This window comes from Melospiza georgiana, chromosome 6, assembly GCF_028018845.1.
Source record: "Melospiza georgiana isolate bMelGeo1 chromosome 6, bMelGeo1.pri, whole genome shotgun sequence".
Taxonomy (NCBI): Eukaryota; Metazoa; Chordata; class Aves; order Passeriformes; family Passerellidae; genus Melospiza; species Melospiza georgiana.
Genome location: NC_080435.1, coordinates 6,705,216 through 6,724,120, shown reverse-complemented (window position 1 = coordinate 6,724,120; position 18,905 = coordinate 6,705,216). Strand labels below are relative to the sequence as shown.

The following is an 18,905-nucleotide window of genomic DNA, read 5'->3' as shown; positions in this document are numbered from 1 at the left end:
CTCTGCTGTTTGTTTCAGTCCCTAGCACTACTCTACTTTGAGCTCTGGTGTCATGGGTGGGTAACCTCATTGTATTTAGCTGTGGCAACTGAGAAGGCTTATGATATAGGTCTTAATAAATGTAATGGAGAGCAGGTCTCTCCACCATGGGAGGGGGACAGTGACCTTGCACAGAGCTAGAAAAATTTGTACCTCTAGTTGCTTCTCCCCCTAGTAATAGTAACAGTTTGTATTTTAATCTAGATTGAAATTGTAGGTCTCCTTAGTTTTCCCTGCCACTTTGAACAGATTTTCTTTCAAAGTGGTGTTTTATAGTTAGCTTCAGCATTTAAAAAAAAATTTAACTCCTCTGAAGAAAAAACAACCAAAAACCCCTTTCTAAAGTCCCAACCCTTCCCTCTCCAACTTTTCAAATATTTGAATTTTTTGTTTGTTTGTTTCAAACTCTAGTTAAAAATATTTGTAATTATCTTTTTTTTTTGTGTTGTTGTTTTTCTCTTGCAGGAGGGGGTAGAGAGCTGAAAGGGATAACTTACTCAAAACTGGTAAGTACTTCTTCCCAAGGCTAAAATGGCTTACCTAAGAATAGATGATATGAAGAGCTGGCATCCATTCCTGGAAAAGTTTGATGGTTACTGAAACAGAAATTCTATCTATTCTTATATTCAGGAATTAAGTCTTAGAAAGTAAATGTTGCTGATGGAAGCCCCAGTCTTATAAATAAAATCTCTGTAAGGCTGAGATTTGGCCCCAAGGGTCTGTAAGTATAATGGATATTTAAATTCATCTACTCAAAAATATTTTTTTTTTCTGTGTAATGTGAAAACCAAATTTATTTGAAGGGATTTTTGGCCCAGAAAGACTTCTCTCTAAAATTCTGAGTTATTCAGAGTCCCTCCATACACACAGAAGGCATTCATGGCTTTGTGTGTCCTACCTTTGTTTATATAAATATATATGCCTTGTCAGCTGTGTTTCTAGTGTAGCTTCCAAAATAGTCATGGTTGAAATAGTATTGTGATATTTTAAAGGTTCCCATATAGATTGTATTTTATTGAGATAACAGAACTGTGAATCACTTATGTGGTTATTGTAGAGTTTAAGGTGTCATCCAGTCTTTGAATATTTAAATAGTCTATATGCAGTGCATTGGGGCCCTTACCTGAGTATGAAATTATAAGTCTTGAAGCAACCACTTGAGAAATAAGTGATTATTGGTAATAAATGAATGCAAGCAAGAAATTGAATGGAGGATTTCTGCCTCCAATAGTTGAAATCCTTCCAAAAATGCCTTATTTACCTCTTGCTCAGTGTTCTTTCTGGTTGAGACTTGGAAAAGTATGTCTGGATGTACAGGAGATGCATGTACTCCTGAATCCTGTGCCTTCCTTTTGGAAATCACCAGTTCTGTTATTGAGCAAGACATTTGCTTGTTTTCCTTTAAAAATAATGAGATTAAGAATTTTTTCAGGCCAAGACATTAATGCAATTTCAGTCATCTACAAGCTTTTTATTTGAAATAATTCCACTACCATAAGAGTAAATTGGAAAATGCATCATGTTCTATGATTATTTCAGAGATGGTTTTACACCTCTTTGAATGTGGTATTATAGATAGTTTATAATGCTACTGAACTTAAATTTTTCAATCTTCCCTTTAAGTTCAGTCTAAAAGAAGAAAAGTACAAAAATACTGAAAGTTTTTGCCTCCTCTCAGAGGAAGTATAGGCAATATTTAACCAGATGCCCTGATAGATATTTATAGACATTATTCTATGTAAATCGGAAAAAAGCAGTTTAGGTTTTTTGGATGTAAGGAATGCTTGGGGGTTTTTCTTGTTTTTGTTTTTGGTTCTTTTTTGTTTTTTTAACTGTATTGGTTGTGTAAAAGGTACTTTGGGGGAATTCTAGACAGGGATGACAGAATGCTTATTCCTGCTTGGGAAGGGAAGCTACAAGTGTGTGTCCTAGAAAGGAACAATAGTATATATTTAATATTCAGAATTTGGCAACTTGACCAAACTTTTAAATGAAATATATTTTTTCATGTTTATACCCCTATAAACATAGTTAGGCTGAGTTGCTACTTCTTTTTCTGCAAGGCAGTGTCACTTTTTCCTTGAACCTCTTAAAAATTAATTTTGAAAAATCTTGCTAACTGTTCAAGGCATAGATGCAATTAGCTTGGATTAGTTTTTATGAACCATCAATACTGCAATTTCTATCTGTCAAATTAAGTTGCACATTAATAGAAGTTGCTCAATCTTTATATGTTCTTTTACAGAAATACTGTGTCATGTTTGCCATGAACGTATTTTGGACCTTACAGTTACATATATTTAAGTGATGGATATTTTTTACATTCTTTTGGATCTCTTTTACATTCAGTTGAGATAACTGTTTTCCTGTTCTGCACTCAAGTTTGAAGTTAGCATGTAGCTACAGAGCAATACAAACTATTCATCATGTGTGCCTTCTGAATTTTTGAAGAGACACTGAGAAAGAAACTGGCCATATCTGCCTGTCTTTACCCTGAAACTGAATTTCCAAGGGTCAAAAAGACTTTTACCCTCTGCAGTGGGTTCCAGTTTTCATTAACCAGTCTCCCACGTGGTTTTCTGAAGCATGGATTCTTTTGAAACTGCAGTGGTGGGAACTGAAAGCATGCTATAATTGTTCTTGTCAGTGAGTGGAAGTAATAATCCGTGATTCTGTTTTCTCATTACTGTTTGTGGTAATAGGACAGGGAACTATATGTAATTTCCATGTATCCCTTGATACAGATTACAATTTTATAGAGACTAGTGCTGCAAAGGCAGCTGTTTTCACTCATCTGTGTCACATGTGGGAGAGGCCCTTGCAGAAGGTCATTTCATGTGTTGGCTAGAAAGTTTGATCAGGCTTTTGTTATTTAAATAAGTAACTTTAGGCTAACAGCAGACAACTCTGACAAAGAGCTTAAATGTAATGCTTTTTAACTTCTCTTTATACACTACTGTTTTTGTAACATATATTTGTTTGAAAAGATAAATGATAAATAAACAAAACAAAACACTCACCTTCAATCTTTTTTATGTTTTTTTTTTTTTCCAGGAGTTCACAAATTTGTCCACTACTTCAGTTTACTGTAGTGAGACAGCATTAAAATAAAATTCTTTAACTTAGGGAATTACTCTCTTTTTACAGCCTGCATATCTAATCAAAGCTGTCAGGATCCTTTTGAAAACATTGTAGTCTCATTAGGATGGCCTCTGAATTGGCAACAACACCTGTGCAATGAATGTGAGCAATTTTCAAATAATAAAAAATTAGGAACTATTTTAACACTGCAGCAATTCCTCAATTGTGGTGTCTGGATGGAAAAGTGACTGGTAAAAAATTGCTATATAATGTTTTCCAGTGACTTCCATGTGTTTGCATTTATAGATGTTTTTTTTACAGGTTCCACTATTATTTGAGCATATGGGAATCTTAATACTGTTTCAGAAGCTGATTTTAACTTTTAACGTATTTCTGAAAAAAAAATTCTCTTGTCCAGCATTCAGGGCTTTTAGAAGTATGTTTAATAATGCTTTTCTATGTCAGAGATTGGGGGGATTAATTTGTTTGTAGTACAAGTGAAGATGCTAAACTTTATACTTATGATCTACAAGTAGATTTCCAAGATTAAAAAGATTATAAAATTAATCTTTTTGAAATGTCTTGTGCTGCTTAATATCACTCTTCTGTTCCTTCAGAACAGATTCCAATTGAAATTACTAACTTGGCACAAACTTTAGGCAGTGAGTTATTAATATATTAATGTTGTTCTGTTAACATGCACACTGTCCCATCTAAAAACAGCTCTATAATATCACAGAAGTGTGTTCATGCAGTACATTAGTGTTTAACTATTTATTGTGGTTGTAGAATTCTATTCTCCAGAATAAGTTTTCATCTACACAGATTTTTAAAACATTCGCAGTAGTTAGATTTGCTAATTTAATGTGCCACTGCAATAGGATAGGAAATTGGTAGGAAATAGCTGCCTGCAAACTAAGATAAGGGATAAGTATGTCAACTTTGGGATATGTGGGAAGTAACAAATTTGGCTAAATGACTCCAAGGCAGGCATTTTGTAGAGCCTGCAGATTCTTGTGTTTGAAATACTGACTGTATTTAGGCTAGGAAGCTGCATTTGAATAGAGTTCTCTATTGAATTCCTGTTGTGTTATTATCTTCTTTTTCAAATGGACTCTTCTCCTTCACTAACCAAAACACAATCTTTATTTTTCTATAGGACTGGTGTTAAAGAGGAAACCAGAAACTAAAGGCACTGGAATCAGCAAAGACACTTCTAGAGAAAGTGGAGAAGGTAGAGAATGGAGCTGCAGACTCTACAGGAGGCTCTGAAAGTGGAAATTCAGGTTCACCAGGTAATTAATGTACTTTCTTGCTTTAAAGCAATAGCAGCATTAGTACTGCTGACAGTATTACTACTAATGGGAACATTAAGCAATAGCACTACAACTGTAGTAATAATTGTTTTATAAGCTTGAAACTGCTTCAGAATTTTATACCCTGCATTTTGACCTGACCACCTGTTGTTTTTTAGCAAATGTGAAAAATCTGCATATCAAACTGTGGGTGGTGATTTTTATTTTTTTTTAGTATTTTGTAGCAGTAATAAAAACATTCTTAAAACAGTGTTCAGCTGCCTCTGTCTGGAAGGTTTTTCTGATGTTCTGAATCAGCTTCAGTATTCAGTTGGGAATGGAGGAATATGGTAGAGGAACTTTGAAGTGAAAGGTATATAGTGCTGCATAGTCATTTAATCTGGTGCTTCTCTTCTGGAATGTCTTCTAGTTCAGTAGCTTCTCAACTATATTTTTGATAACCAAAATGTTGTAGTGCTTGGGCTTTGTAAATTTTTACATGTTGGTTCTTTTTACTTTAACCTGTTCAATACTACATGTCAGTAGGATTGCAGTTTGCCATTGTTTTACAATGCCAATGATGAATTATTACAAGTAATGATACTAAACCTAATGTAGTAAATATAGGAGGACATATGCATATTAATTCTTGGAAGAAAATGGTTACAGCCATAGACACAGACTAGCTGCAAACTTGAAATGTTAAATTTAACAATGAGACCTTTTCTAAACATAGTTCTCCAAGTATTTCTGATGCTCTGCAGATAGCTGAAACTTACAACTGTTACACAGTGGATAAAATAAGTATATGATAACCTGATCAGTATAGTCCATCATGTGAAATTTGGAAAATGTTTCAAAATTGCTTGGTGACTTGTCTAAAATGTGATCTGGAGTCTTGTCCAGTACTTGCAGCAATGCTGCACATATTGCAAGGACTTGAATGGATGAATTGGTAAAATCAAGCTATGTCTGTTTAACAAAATACAACTTACAGTCAGGGAGCAAAACCTGAGAAAGCTAAGGGTGGATTTCCAGACCTATGGATGAGTATTTTGCTCTCCTCAGTAACTCCAAGGCCTTTGTAGTTGAAACTTCAATGACATTTTGTTGTGGAGGTAAGGAAGTTCAAAACTTATCCATGACATTTTGCTGCAGACATAGCAATGTTTAAGGCCAGTAAGTAATTTTTTCAATTAATAACTACTGTAAAGCAATCAAAATGTTAATTCTGCTCATGTTTGTATAATATTACTCCTTGTGTGCATCCTCATTCCCCTTTATGCCCAAGTAAACCAAAAATTTTAAGACTGTGAATTTTGAATAACCTTTAGTATCTGTTCATAGTGACACTGATGAACAGAGTTGAAGACTGAGAAATCTCCAAAGAGACTTTAATAAGCAGTTTAAAGTTGGTGGGGTTTTTGACTTTCTTTGCTTTAACTTTTCCCAATTGCCATTAAAAGTGAGATTTGCACAAAAATTAGATTTGGTTTTAGTTTGTGAAACTAGAGAAGCCATGATATCAGAAGGTTGTCTTTTTTAATTCAAGATGCTGTATATTTCTATAATTAAGGCTAAGAAAAATCTGTATGTTTACAGTGGAAAACAACACTTGCAACAAAATGTTGGGTGCTTCAGTAAAGGTTTTGTGAACTATGCTTGCATGGTTATTGCTTGTCAGCATGCACACTGATAAACATTAAACTGGTTTTGTCACTAAAAAAAAATCTTCAAGCAAAATGCTTGAACTTTCTCATACAGCTCTGAATTTTATAACCTAAAGAGATATAATATGCTCCTACTTTTCACTCAGGATTTATGAAGAATTGTCTCTTGTCATCTTTTTCTTCTCTAGTATTTCTTTTTCTGAGGACTTTATAACAAAGCTTGCCAACACTCGCACAGTCATGGTTTGCTGTCCTGTTGGAAGTGGTGGACAGGTGTCTGTGATGAGCATAAGGAATCCAGCTCAGCTCTGTAGCCAAACTCTCCTAACTTCTGATGCAGCATGTTGTCTGTGACTGCACACATGGCTGTACAAGTGATGCTCAGTATGACGTGGTTTTGTTTGTAGAATAGCTCCTTGGGTTTTGCCTCTTTTGTTTCACTTGCAGAACTCTGTGTGAAGCTTTCATAATGCTGCTTTGGCAAAGTACATCTAAAACTACCAGTAAGAACCCCAGAAAGGTGTTTAATTGTTCAGAAAAAGCTACTTTTTTGTCTGCTTTCTATGATCAGAGAATCCACCATTAATGACACCTGACCAGATCATATCTGTATCAGTGTACCACTTGAATATTCTAATGTCTTCCATGTCAAAGCTATATTGCTTGTCCTGAGAAGAGATGCATCTAAGTAATTCATTCTGCTGCTGTGTTGACTTAATTAAGATAAATTTGAAGCAGTCTACTCTTCCTAGTTTTGATCACAAGAGGTGTTAAAGGACTTATATTTAGGGATTCTTACAGAAAGTTTGAGTTTCATGGATGATTCCTCAAGCTGATGTGTAGAAGGAACCTTAAGCATCCTTGTCCTTTTCTTATTTCATGGCAGAAAGATTAGTAGCTTTTAAAATACCTTAAATTTAGCTTATGTTTAACAGAAATGTTTTTTTTCCTTAGGATTGCCTGACGTAGTACTGTGTGATCCAAAAATTTAGCAATATTTAATGAAGAGTTTACAGTACTGACTATATTGTCTTATGACTGCATCTGCAGAAGCACTTTATGTAAAAACTAACAGATTTGTTGCTTGTCAAGCTCCAATGTGGCAAGAAGCACCGAGGAGAAATAAGCTAAGTCTGTTCCTGTGATGCTGATGGCAGTATGACGAAACAATAATATTCAGTGTAGATAAATGCCAAGTGATGCACTTTGGAGAAACAGGCCCAGTTTTACATCTGCAATAGCAGGCTGTGAACTGGCTGTTGGCACCATGGAAGGAGTTTTTGCAGTACAGAGTACCTGAGTGTTGCACGTAATTTTAACCTTTGTCTCCAGGTGATAGAGACAAACTAGAGAATTATGGAAGAGTGCCAACAGTGAACAAAGCAATGGAATGATTTGTGCATGAGGAGTTCTTCAATTTGAAGAGGTGAAGACTGATGGGGGAATATGTGGTGTGGAAAAAATGTAAGAAGGAGCTCCATAGAGGAGCAGCTATAGAATCATACAGTGTCATTAGTTGGAAGGGATCTGTAAGGATCATCAAGTCCAGGTGCCAACTCCTCTTGACTCAAGTCAGCCCTGGTTTTCTGTAATCGTATTAGTCCTTCATGCTTGCATTGTAAGGAAACAGATTCAAAAGAAAAAGGAGGTCATCCTTTTACATAAGAGTCCTGTAATTTAACTTATGGTCACAGAATCTAGAATGGTTTCCTGGTTCAAAAAGTAATTAAAGCAGATCATTGAAAGAAATGTGTGTTAGTAGCTACTAAACCTAAGACATAGTCTTTGAAAACATTAGAGAAATAAATGTCTACAAATTTACTAAAAAAGATATTGGGAGTTTTTGGTTTACATTGTATCTTCTTTCTGGGCTCTGGTTTTCTTTGGTAACTTTTTCCTTGCTTAGCAATCGGCAGCATTCTCCTGCAGCTGCCTGAAGGAAGAGAGAGAGGAAGAACAGTGAATGGTAACAATCTGTCTGTTTTCCTTTGGATGTGGAGAGCATCTCTTCTACAATGATCTCAATCTCTTCTGAGGGAGAAAAGTGGCAAAGATACTTCTGAACATGGGCCTTCCATCTGGTACCAGCCAAGTTAACACACAGGAAGAGCTTTAGTACTTGAAACATTCTGCCCTTGAATATACAAACAGCTTTTGTGCCTGCAGCAGTTATCTGTGGTTTGTGTTTCTTGTGACTGCAAGCAAAGAGGCCAGCAATTCTAGAGGAGACACAGCTATTAGATTATCTTATCCAGCTGGCTTAAATTGTCTTTAAAAAGCATCACTTGTTTAAGAGCTGTTTAGGAGGAGCAAAAGTGATGGCTTAATACAGTACTTTTACTGTATTAATAAGAATGGGTTTGGAAATGTTATAATACTGGACTCCAGACTTTGCTATTGAAATGCCATAAACAAAATATTTTGCTTTTACAAAGGTTCTTAAAAACTACTGAATTTTAAATTGTTCAAAGTATTAGTAATGAAAATCTTCATTGTATTGTCACATTTTTTTTCTTTCTAGAAATTGGTTGCCCAAATGAAGCAAGATCCACAGGTAACTACTTATTTTTATATTGGATCATTTCCATTAAAATTCAGGAAATGACAGTGCATGAAACTTGATGATTTTAGATATTTCTAGATCACCTTCTTCCTTGCTGACACAGTGTTTAGAAGAAAATTTATAAGTTTTTGAACAACAACTGTTGGATTGTTTAAAACAAAACCAAAATTCTTGCTATTATGGAGCTTTTTACCTTATACACATTCTTATTCTTAATAGTTTAAATCAAGTGACTTTTCTGGGCTATGGTGCAGTTCAGATGAGCAGTAAATTTCTGATTCTATTGGAAGCTGCTCTCTTATAAAAGCTGCCATTATTTGCAATAACCTTTTTCATTTTTGAGTATCAGAATGTTCACAGTACAAGAAGAGAGAGGATATTCTGTCCAAGAAATTTTGTCCAAACAATCTAGCTTAAGGTTGTGTTCAGATTGCCTGTCTTGGGTGTCTTACCAGCCCTGTAGTGTCCATAGAACAGACACTTGGTCTTGGGAAGTTTCAGAGTTTCTGAAGTTGGATAACTGGACTCCCTGCATAGACAGCAGAAGTCATCCCTTTCTCAAAGACTGTGTAAGGTCCCTGGGTTTTCTTGTACAGCAGTTAAATACTCCTGGATGCTGGATGAGGAGTGCTCTGGAGCTCTCAAACCAGTCTGAAATATTGAGTAGAGGGATAAAGGCCGCTCACTTGAGGCTTGAGACCTCCCATCCCCATACAATAGTAAATTTTCTGTATGTACATTTTCTGTATGTCCTGTAATTTTCTGAATGTACATTTTTTTCCAAGCTCAGTGAAGTGAGAAGACAGCTTTTAATAGCACTCAGGTAGTTAAACCTCTGACAGGGAGGGTTAAGCAGGGTGTATTGGAAAATCTGGTTTTTTGAATGTTGTTATTCTGATGGGGTTTGGGTAAGATCTGCTCAAATTCACTGGTCCGGTCTTCTAACAATTTGTCTGCAGAGCTCAGTTCATACTTGCTTTCAGTTCATACTTGCTGAAAGTGAGGTCATGCTGCAAGAAGCCATGTAGAGTTCCTAGAGTCAGGAAAAGTAAATCTGGTCCCTGTTTCCAATGTTTTTAATGCATTTTTATCCCAGATTATTAAGTAGAATCTAGAACTAGGGAGGATGACTGGTCAATATCTGGTTTTGCTGGAATCAGAGACTGTCTGCCAGCTAAGATCAAAATACATTTCAAAATTAGAGGAATATAAAAATAGGGGATATGCATGAAGTTCCTGTGATGATGTTAGTCTTGTGTTTTAATATTTCTGCTTAGCAGACTAAACCTGCATAATCTAGTATGAAAACTTTACAACGTAATTGAGAACAAAAAAAGTGAGAATGTACAAAAATTAAGGAAAACCTGATTCCCTGTCACATTTCTGCAGAGCTTCACAGGTTTTCAACCAAGGACAGACGTTTCTTAAATTTTTTATTTCAGTAGAAAAGAAAAAGTCCTGGTAAAAATTGTTCTCTGTCTGCATCTTTCTAGTGCTGCTTATGGGTTTAAAATCTGAAACTTTGAAAAGTGCTAGTGTAAGCAAAATGCTAATATGAGTAATGTGTTCAGACAAATGTAATTCTCTTTAGCACAGTCTAAGGCATAAGCATACATGGAAATAAGGACATAAATATGTTTGCATTCAATTAATATATGTGTCAATTCAGATTTAGTACATATGTTTATATTCTACATAGTTGAGTGTAAATGTCTTTGCATAAATCGCATAGGTGAGAATGTTTTAGATAACATATCATAGCGTACTGTTGTATACAGTATGATACTGTTGTATACATATTAACAAACATTTATTGTTTAATTTGTAAACTTGATGAAATGTATAAATGTGCTTTATAATGTGATAAGCACTAATGGATGTTTTAATGCAATCTTCTCTCCAAACTGGTGAGTGAGTGCTAGAAAGGTCCTCTGATTATTGTTGCACTCAGCGATTTAAATAAGGCTTTGTTGAGCCGTTTGAATTTTATTGGCTGTACATCCAGAGGTGCTGTATTTGTAGTACACTATGCAAGAACAAAACAAACAAAAAAAAAAACCCACCTTCCTACTACTACTCTTTGTTAACAAACGGAATATCTTTCTCACAGATATTTTTTCTTTCTAATCAGAACGCCGATTTGAAGAAACAACTTCATGAACTTCAAGCCAAAATAACAGCTCTGAGTGAGAAACAGGTAGGGAAACAGAGATGTATTTTTAACACTGTGTTCTAAAGATGTTTCTTTTCCCAGATTCCAAGAGAGCTGCTAAATCTTAAAGTGCAAAAATAAGCGTGGGCAACCAGACATTTTAGATTTTTATTTGATTTCTCAGCAAAGGATAGAATGAGTTATTGTGAGTCTGTCAAACAAGAAGCTAGTTTAATCAGTGGAAGTTATAGCAATTTTTCTTGTGTTGAAACTAACATTTTATATTAAGGGAGATGGAAAAATGCATTAATTTTGTCACTTTCTTTATAATTATCTTGAAACTTCTTCTAAACTCAACCATTCTGGTTTAGGCAAGTCTTTAGATTTTGACTTAGTAAGTCTGCACTGTGTATATGGGTGAGTATGCTGGAATTTTTATTAATGTCAAGACCAGCTAAATGTACGTCAGTTATGGGTACTTAATAGACAATTTGAAAATTAGTTGGATGCTTTTACCATGATAAATTACACCACAATTGTCTTAAGCTTGCCATTTGGTAGAATTCTGTTTGACAGCTCTAAAGTATGAGTAATAATTACGACTGAATGCTTAATAGAAAGATTGTTGAACTTGAACATGGGCCTTGTGAATAACAAGAAGAAAAAGATGTAATATTGAGATATCTACAGAATTTGTTCTCACTTTTTTTTAAAACATGAAAGAGCAACACATGCACAAACCCCTCATACATCACATCATCCCATTCCAAGTAAACTGACTTGAGCAGTCCCTTAATTACGTTGCTTAATATGTCAATAATGGAACCAAATTAGATAAACAGATTAGACCTTTGAAGAGGGAAAAATGTTAGAGCATTGGTAAAGTGCATGAGTGTCACAACTAGATACCTCCATTTGTCTGCTACTAGCTGCATGTGTTCTGAGTATTACTATCCCTACAAAAATAGCCAGGCAGTGATTTACTTTTATCTAGAGATTTTGTTTACTGAAAAAATATAGTATGTTTTAATAGAGGAACAGTGAATCTGGGACAAAACATATAAGGAATATAAGGACAATGATTTTTTAATGAGAATAGTAGTTCAACAAAAACTGAAGTTTTGCTGATGTGATAGCATGTCTCTCTTGAAGATGATTTATTCTCTAAAACCAGCATGAGCCTCTGCATGTGGCTATGTCTCACAGCAAGCTGTTTCAGTATTCTCTGGTAAGCTCTGGATGCCCATGGTAATTTCAAAATGAGCTTGTCTTGATGCCATGAAGCAAACTGTATTGACTACCCGCTCACGTGATGAGCACGGACAGGCAGTGAGACACTGAGTGGAATGTAAGAAAGCATCCTACCATAACTTTTAAACTTGTATTTATAACTCTGTCAAGTTAAGCTGCAGAATGGTCTATACTAACATGTGTTTTAAATTACCCATCCCTAGAAATGGAGCTATATTTTTTATATTTAACTCAAAGTGCTAAAGTATACTTGTTCATGGGGTGAACATGGATTAAGTTTCCAAAAGACGTTGAAAAATAAGTTTGAGTTTTCTTCTACCACACCGTGAATACAGTCTGTATGAAGTCACAGTAGTTTCCTTCTTTGTATTTTTGTGGGTTTGATTATCAGACCAACAGAGAACTTCTCCATGATTGTTGAAATTTAAATATTTTGTTATTTCTACTACTGAACTGCAGAGCTGCCAGTGTTCCAGATGATAATGTTATTAAAGTAGTATGCCTGCTTAAATGCAATGGTCATGGTAAATATAAATTCTGGGAAAAGAATCACAACTTCCCTGTGCAGAGAAGTGCTCACTCCCTCTTTATTTGCAGGAATTTGTTGTATAGAAATCTGTGGCTTAGCAAATCAGCAACTTAGAGACTACAACAAAGCCCTTCTTCTGTTTTTAGTTTCACTTCTTTTAGGGAAAAATCATTATTATTAATTGCTTTATGGATAGAATATTAATCAGCAATTTAATTTTCACACAGCATGGAGAAATATGCAGTTTTGCACAGTAAATATAATGGTTTCCATTGTGCAGTGCTTGTGTTAAGAAGGGGTGCAACATGTGTAATCTGTACTCTTGTTTAGAGCCAAGTAGTCAATGAGTAAACTCTGAGGGCCCAACTCCATTGTGGACAATTATAGGATGCATAATGGTCACTGTTAAATAAGCTTTTAATGAAGTTTGAGAAACTGAAGTTCCAGCCTGTGTGGTGTCCCTGCCTGGAGACATGGAGCTGAGATGCTGGTGTTAGAGAGGCAGAATAATGAAATATTTTTGGCTTGTGGAATGTTATGCCACCCTAATGCGCGCTTTTTCTTTGCTCTCTTATTTAATGAAGTTGGATGAAGACTTGTGCAAGAACCAAGTCGGTGGTAGGTTTAGCTAAAAGCTTTCAGTTGCTTTAGGACTTTCCTCTGTTTGTGAAGCATTGTGGGAATAGTGCCGACACTTGCTGCCAGTCGCTGCAGTGATTCACAGTGGCTTAGGTGTCTTGCTGAGAATTAATAATGACAGTTCTGTTCAGAAGTTTGTGAAATTGAGGAAATCCGGCGAATTACGAAAAGAAAGCAAGTAGGCTGTGCAGTGTGTAGGCTTAAAGCTGAAAAAAATTCCAAGCTGATGCAGGGTTGAACTGTTACAGCATAAGGTATGTCATATATTCATATGTTTTTTGAAAATGTCAGAGGTGAAAATAAAGGCTTTGTTTTGTTATACCTGAGAGACGATGGAGCAATGTATGCTGAGTGTGTTAACACCTGAAAGGAAAACTGCAAAAAGAGAAAAAACTTACTTGAAGATAGCTTGCATTTAAAGGGCTGTGAGCTTCAATCCTTCAGACTAGTAGATTTCCCTCTGCTAGTCTCTTTGTATTATTTTCACAGAGTTGTAAACTGTGCTTACTTTTCTAATCTGTGGGCAATAAGTGAAATTCAGTTTAATAGATTTGCTCCTCAGCTATATATGTGACAGCTGCAGTCTGGAAACTCTGAGTGCATTGGTTTTTTAAATGGTTTCCTCTTTCTTTCTCTGACCCCCCTCTTCAGCAAACAGAAATCAAGAGTAAGTTTTTTCAGAGCAGTTGTAATTGCCAAATCTCAGGCTGGGTTGTAAATGTGAATTAATTCTGTTGTTTTGGAGCACCATTTTTTTCTATGTTTGCACATCTTTGGAAGAAATTCATGGTCAAAGTCAACCATTTTCCTTTACTTTTTATTCTACAATACTATGTTCTCTTGGCATTCTGATTTGTAGAATTTTACCCACAATTACTTCACACTACTCAGCTTTTGTCTGGGTTAAATACACTCTTTACAATACAAAAACTTAAAGAATGCATTTTTAAAAATTTTCTGTGAGGAAGTTTTTAGTGTATACTTTTTTTTTTTTTTTTTTTTTTTTGGGAAGATGGGATGGAAATTGTTACCAGCAGTGACGCTGGTGAAAGGCTGAGGTAGAGCAGGGCTAGCATAAAGGAGGAAGGGATGTAATCTTGAACCTTTTCTTCTGCCTCATTTCCTCCATAGTTAATTTAAAAATAAAGAATATGCACTTACAGATATATCATGATTGAGTATGTATCATAATAGTAGTACTTAATTTTGAAGACAAGGAAGAGGTCATGTGGGCAGTAAAAAGATGTAGGCTTTTTTAGCAATATTGTGTCAGATATAGAGGAATTTCTAAATGTGTCCTTATCATAATCTCCTGGAAAAGTTAGAGCAATATTCTGTCATAAATGTGAAACAAAGCTTACAAAAAGAGTCTTTTGACTCTATGATAAAAGGGTGATGGTGGTAAGCATGTACAAAAGAAATCATGTCTCTTTCACTTATATTTGAAAATAAAATGCAAATGTCTCTTCCTGTAGTTGCAGTGAAATTCATTGACTCTCTAAGAAAAGTGTTGTGGAAACTAGACTTGTATTCCAATGTATTTCCTCTTGATGCTGAAATAATAAAGTGAATCCCTTTGTTATTTTGATTTCTGTATATATGCAAGAAAAAGTAATCAAAATAGTTATCAGCATATATATGGTATATGGAGATACTTGTGGTTTTATTTTTTCACAGGGGAAAAACTTTTACATACTTTATTGTGAAGAGCAGTTGAAACTGTGGAATATAATTAGAAAAAATGCATACCATAAAAGCAAGTTTAATATTATGTATAGGCAAATCTAGAGAATTTTCCCTGTATTTAAAGCTTACAGCAAATGGAGATGGATGAGGTTATTTTAAGTCCTGTATGTTCAGGGTGAGACTCCTTTTAACCTTGCCACGAAATAGCAAGTAATGAGAAAGGGTATTTGGGATAGATATAAAAAATGACAGAGTAATTTAACCATGGTTTTGTATAGCTGAATAAATGTAAACATGTGGTTTAGATTGACAAAGGAAGCTTGTTATTTAAGTTTCCAAAAACTGTCAGGAATAGCTTTTAAGCATTACTGTTGCTATATTTATTACAGGTACCATAACTTAGTAATGAAAAGATTGGTAGTGTGCATAAATTCATCCTATGAGACTGTTCTTCTTGAACAGTTGTCAATCATAGTAAAGGAGATTTTTTATGGAGGCTTTTTGAGCACATTATCAGAAAATTGTTCCCAAAACATGTTCCATCATGTTCTGTAAAGAGAAGCAGCAGTGTTTGGTGAGAGGAATGTAAGCTCAAGAAAGCTGGAGAGCAGGAGGGACGCTGGGTACAGTTAACAGGTAGGAAAGAGCACTTCATGCTTGTGCATTAGAAGGTAGGTAAGGTATGCCTGTGTGTTGTGGATATAGCAGATGAACACCATCACAACTTAGGACTAAAAACCTGGAAATGAATTTAAAAAGTCACTACTTCTGCCAGTTTTTTCTGGAGTTTCTGATACTTCTTTTCTCCATGATTGAGCGAGGGCATATTTAAATGGCAGTCAGTAATGGATCAGGTCTGCAAATATGCCATATGAGCATTTAATTACTAATAGCTTGAGGCAGGTGATGCCTAATTTCAGTTCCAGTTGTTTATCTGGAACTGTACATATAACTGTACTAAACACTGATCTTTTTTAAGTAAATGGCATGAATGATAAAGATATGCTAATTTGCATGTAACTACAAGAATGCATTTATGCCAACTGTTTATAAAGCAGTTGTAGAATACATGAAATAAAACCTGTTTGTATAATCCTTCTTAGACTGTTTGAAGGAGTCAGTCATTTTTTCCTGTCAGAAAAATACTGGTCTATCTGGACATAAGGAGAAATAAGTTAACTGCCTCCGTGAATTGTCAGATCCTTTTGAACCCACTGATAGGTGTGAACAGCACCTGTTTAGAAGTGAATATTCAAAAAATCTGCATAAGCTTACTATTTTAATCTTTGATATTTATTTAATTTGCATCCAAATATTGTGTGAAAATGCGAATATAATGACTTCTCATTAAGTTATCATCTTCCATATTCTCAAGATATACTGGCTGAAGCAAATTTTGGCTGTTGCACAGATGATTGTAGATAGGCAGAGTGGATGCATCTCTCCCTGCTGCCTCTTTTGCCCCAAATTCTCTTGCAAAACTGATGTTATAATCATTTGTATATGACTGAAATATTGCTAAGCTGTCTCAGACCTTTTATAAAGCTTAAATGATGATTAAACCCATACTAGCATGTAAACTTTGATTTCCCATTCTTCTCTTAATGCAACTCCACCTAGACTTCTCACCCTTGGTTTGTGAACTTAATGTTTGCAGATCTAATATACAATTAACATTGGAATAACTCAATTTAGGACTTTCTATAACTCAAATGTAAGTGGCCGTTTCGTGATGTCATTTAAAAAAAGAAAAACTCTCCACACATCCCCCCTGCTACTCTTCCCTCAGCACTGACTTTCTGGCTCAACTTTTAATTTTTGAGTTCATGCTGTATTTAAACCAGATTTGGAGGCAGCTGGAGAACTTTTTTAATTGAACCTAGTTGGATACATCTTTCATCTTCATATAAGCCAGGGCATAACTCCAAAATAGCCTGCTCTGCTTGAAAATCAACATTGTAGATAGAAAATGGGCAATTAAACTACAGTATTTCCTTGAAAATCCCCTACTGATGGAGAGAGTTGGTTATTAGATGTTCCTGCATGTTTCGACTTGCCGGATAACCTCACACATCAGTACTTACTTCAAGGCCTACTATTCCCTTTTCCCTTTTATACTTGAAGGGAAGACAAGTGAAGCATTAGATGATGATGACTGGGATTTAGGCTGTTTTGTATAGCACCCTTAAATGCCTCTAAGTTGGATGCTGGGAAAAGGGATTAAATCTACTAATGAATTTTTATAAGTTAGAACAGATTAAAGTAGTTCATTCTGTTATGTTCTGCATGCCTCGGTGGAACAACCTCACAGCCACAGAAACAATATTTTGATTTATTGCCAGTTAGAAAAGGAATCAAATCCAGAGATATGCTTTTCAGAGCCTTGTGTATGGATCTTTAGTTGCTATCAGAATTGTTTGGTCCCCAGCTTTTCTGATGTGTGTTGAATTATGGAAAGGAGAAGAGAGAAAGACAGTGTGTCCTATGTTTAGAATACAGGCAAAAGCTTGTCTCTGATGTTTGTTCTCTTCTGCCTGTACTGATTTGAAAAGAAGCTGCTTCCTGAAATGTGGGGTATTTTGTGCTATGAGTTACTGACTGTAGTATAGCCATGGCTAAAATACTTTTATTACCAAATATGATCTTATTGGTTGGTGCTACACCAAGAGCCAGACTGACTCAGGTAAACAGTGTTAGGTGGTTTTCCCTCATATGGGTCATGTGTTACACCCTCATAAGGTATTGAGGAACCACTCAGTTCAACTCTTGCTGCGTAGGTTCAAAAAAGACTGAGATGGATGTGATAATATTGCATTGCTTCTATAATGCCAGTTTTGAATTATTTTCTGTTAATTGTACTGGCTTTTACAGGTGGACTAAGGATCCTTTGTGGTGGACAAATAAAGAGGAAATGCACTTTTCTGGAAGTGATTTAGAGAGATGACATATTAGGGAAGCGCAAGTGGGCCAAATGAATGTACCTTTTGTAAAAAATATTTTTTGGATATCACTTTTCTAACTAAATGTTGACTGTCTTTATTACTCTCACTATGGATTTTTTTTCCTCATTTTGTTGTGGAGACTGTGATAGTCTTGAAGGGCTTAAAAGGTGAACATCCCTAAAATATTGAAAGGTAAGTATGCTCTTCACAGAGTTTCATGAAGTCTCTGTGCTTTCTTTTCTATATTGACACTGTTGGAGGCAGAGAATGCAGTCTTCATCCTTAGAAAATCTTGATGTTCACTGAAGTGATAATCTGGTTCAGGTTTCATTTTCTGTTTGTGGAATTAAGAGTGTTTTATTTTCTTCAAATATGGGCCAAGTCAATGTGAATTCACCTATTTCTAGTCATTATACAGAGTAACTTTCTTTCAGTATTCCATTCACTTCTGAGTTAACTTTTCAAATACCTGTTCTGACCTTCAGAAACTGCAGAAAGTGTATAGTTCCTTGGGAGCAACTTTCCCCCTGCTGTTAGATTGCAAGTTAGCAGAGACATCTGACATAGTGTCAGGGAAGATAAAAGTGGTGGCCAGAAGAAATGTAAGTTTTTGTGGTGTGGTTTTGTTTTTGTTTTAATTAGGTCCATTATTCCTTGAACTTCTTTTTAGCTCCTTCTTTGTCCTAAGTTTGTCAAAACTGGTAGTGAAGTGCAAGGGGTCTTCTTCGACTTTACTCACTAATAGTAATGTAACAGGTTAATTAGGCTATGGTGACTGCAGAATTCAATGGAAATTTTGAAGAAATGAAGTCCAAATGTGGGGATCACTAGAGTGGTGGAGACACCACCAGGAGGCAAATCAGACAAGGGAACTTAATTTTTACTGTTCTGTGTTGGCTTTGTGAAGGCAACTCTCACTCTACTGACTATAAAAAACAACTGGGAAGATTAGGCTTCAGTTCATTACTTTTTTCCCCTACAGAGTTTATCCGATTTGTTCTATGAAAAAGAATTCTTGTTCTATTCTGTCTCTTTTTAATTTAAGTGACTTCTTACAG

General features: G+C 35.4%; 1 protein-coding gene across 10 annotated transcripts in view; it reads left to right on the top strand.

The window, feature by feature from the left end:
- PHF21A (PHD finger protein 21A) overlaps positions 1-18,905 on the top strand; it is a 124,543-nt gene that overhangs the window by 30,276 nt on the left and 75,362 nt on the right. For 5 of the 10 annotated variants that reach the window (XM_058025658.1, XM_058025665.1, XM_058025659.1 and 2 more), the window contains 4 exons: positions 505-545; positions 4,280-4,415; positions 8,607-8,639; positions 10,759-10,845. In XM_058025658.1, the coding sequence (XP_057881641.1) occupies positions 4,362-4,415; positions 8,607-8,639; positions 10,759-10,845 (174 nt within the window). In that variant the 5' untranslated portion in view covers positions 505-545; positions 4,280-4,361. The remainder of the gene's footprint in view (positions 1-504; positions 546-4,279; positions 4,416-8,606; positions 8,640-10,758; positions 10,846-18,905) is intronic. The other 5 variants (XM_058025667.1, XM_058025661.1, XM_058025664.1 and 2 more) reach the window with 1 other exon arrangement.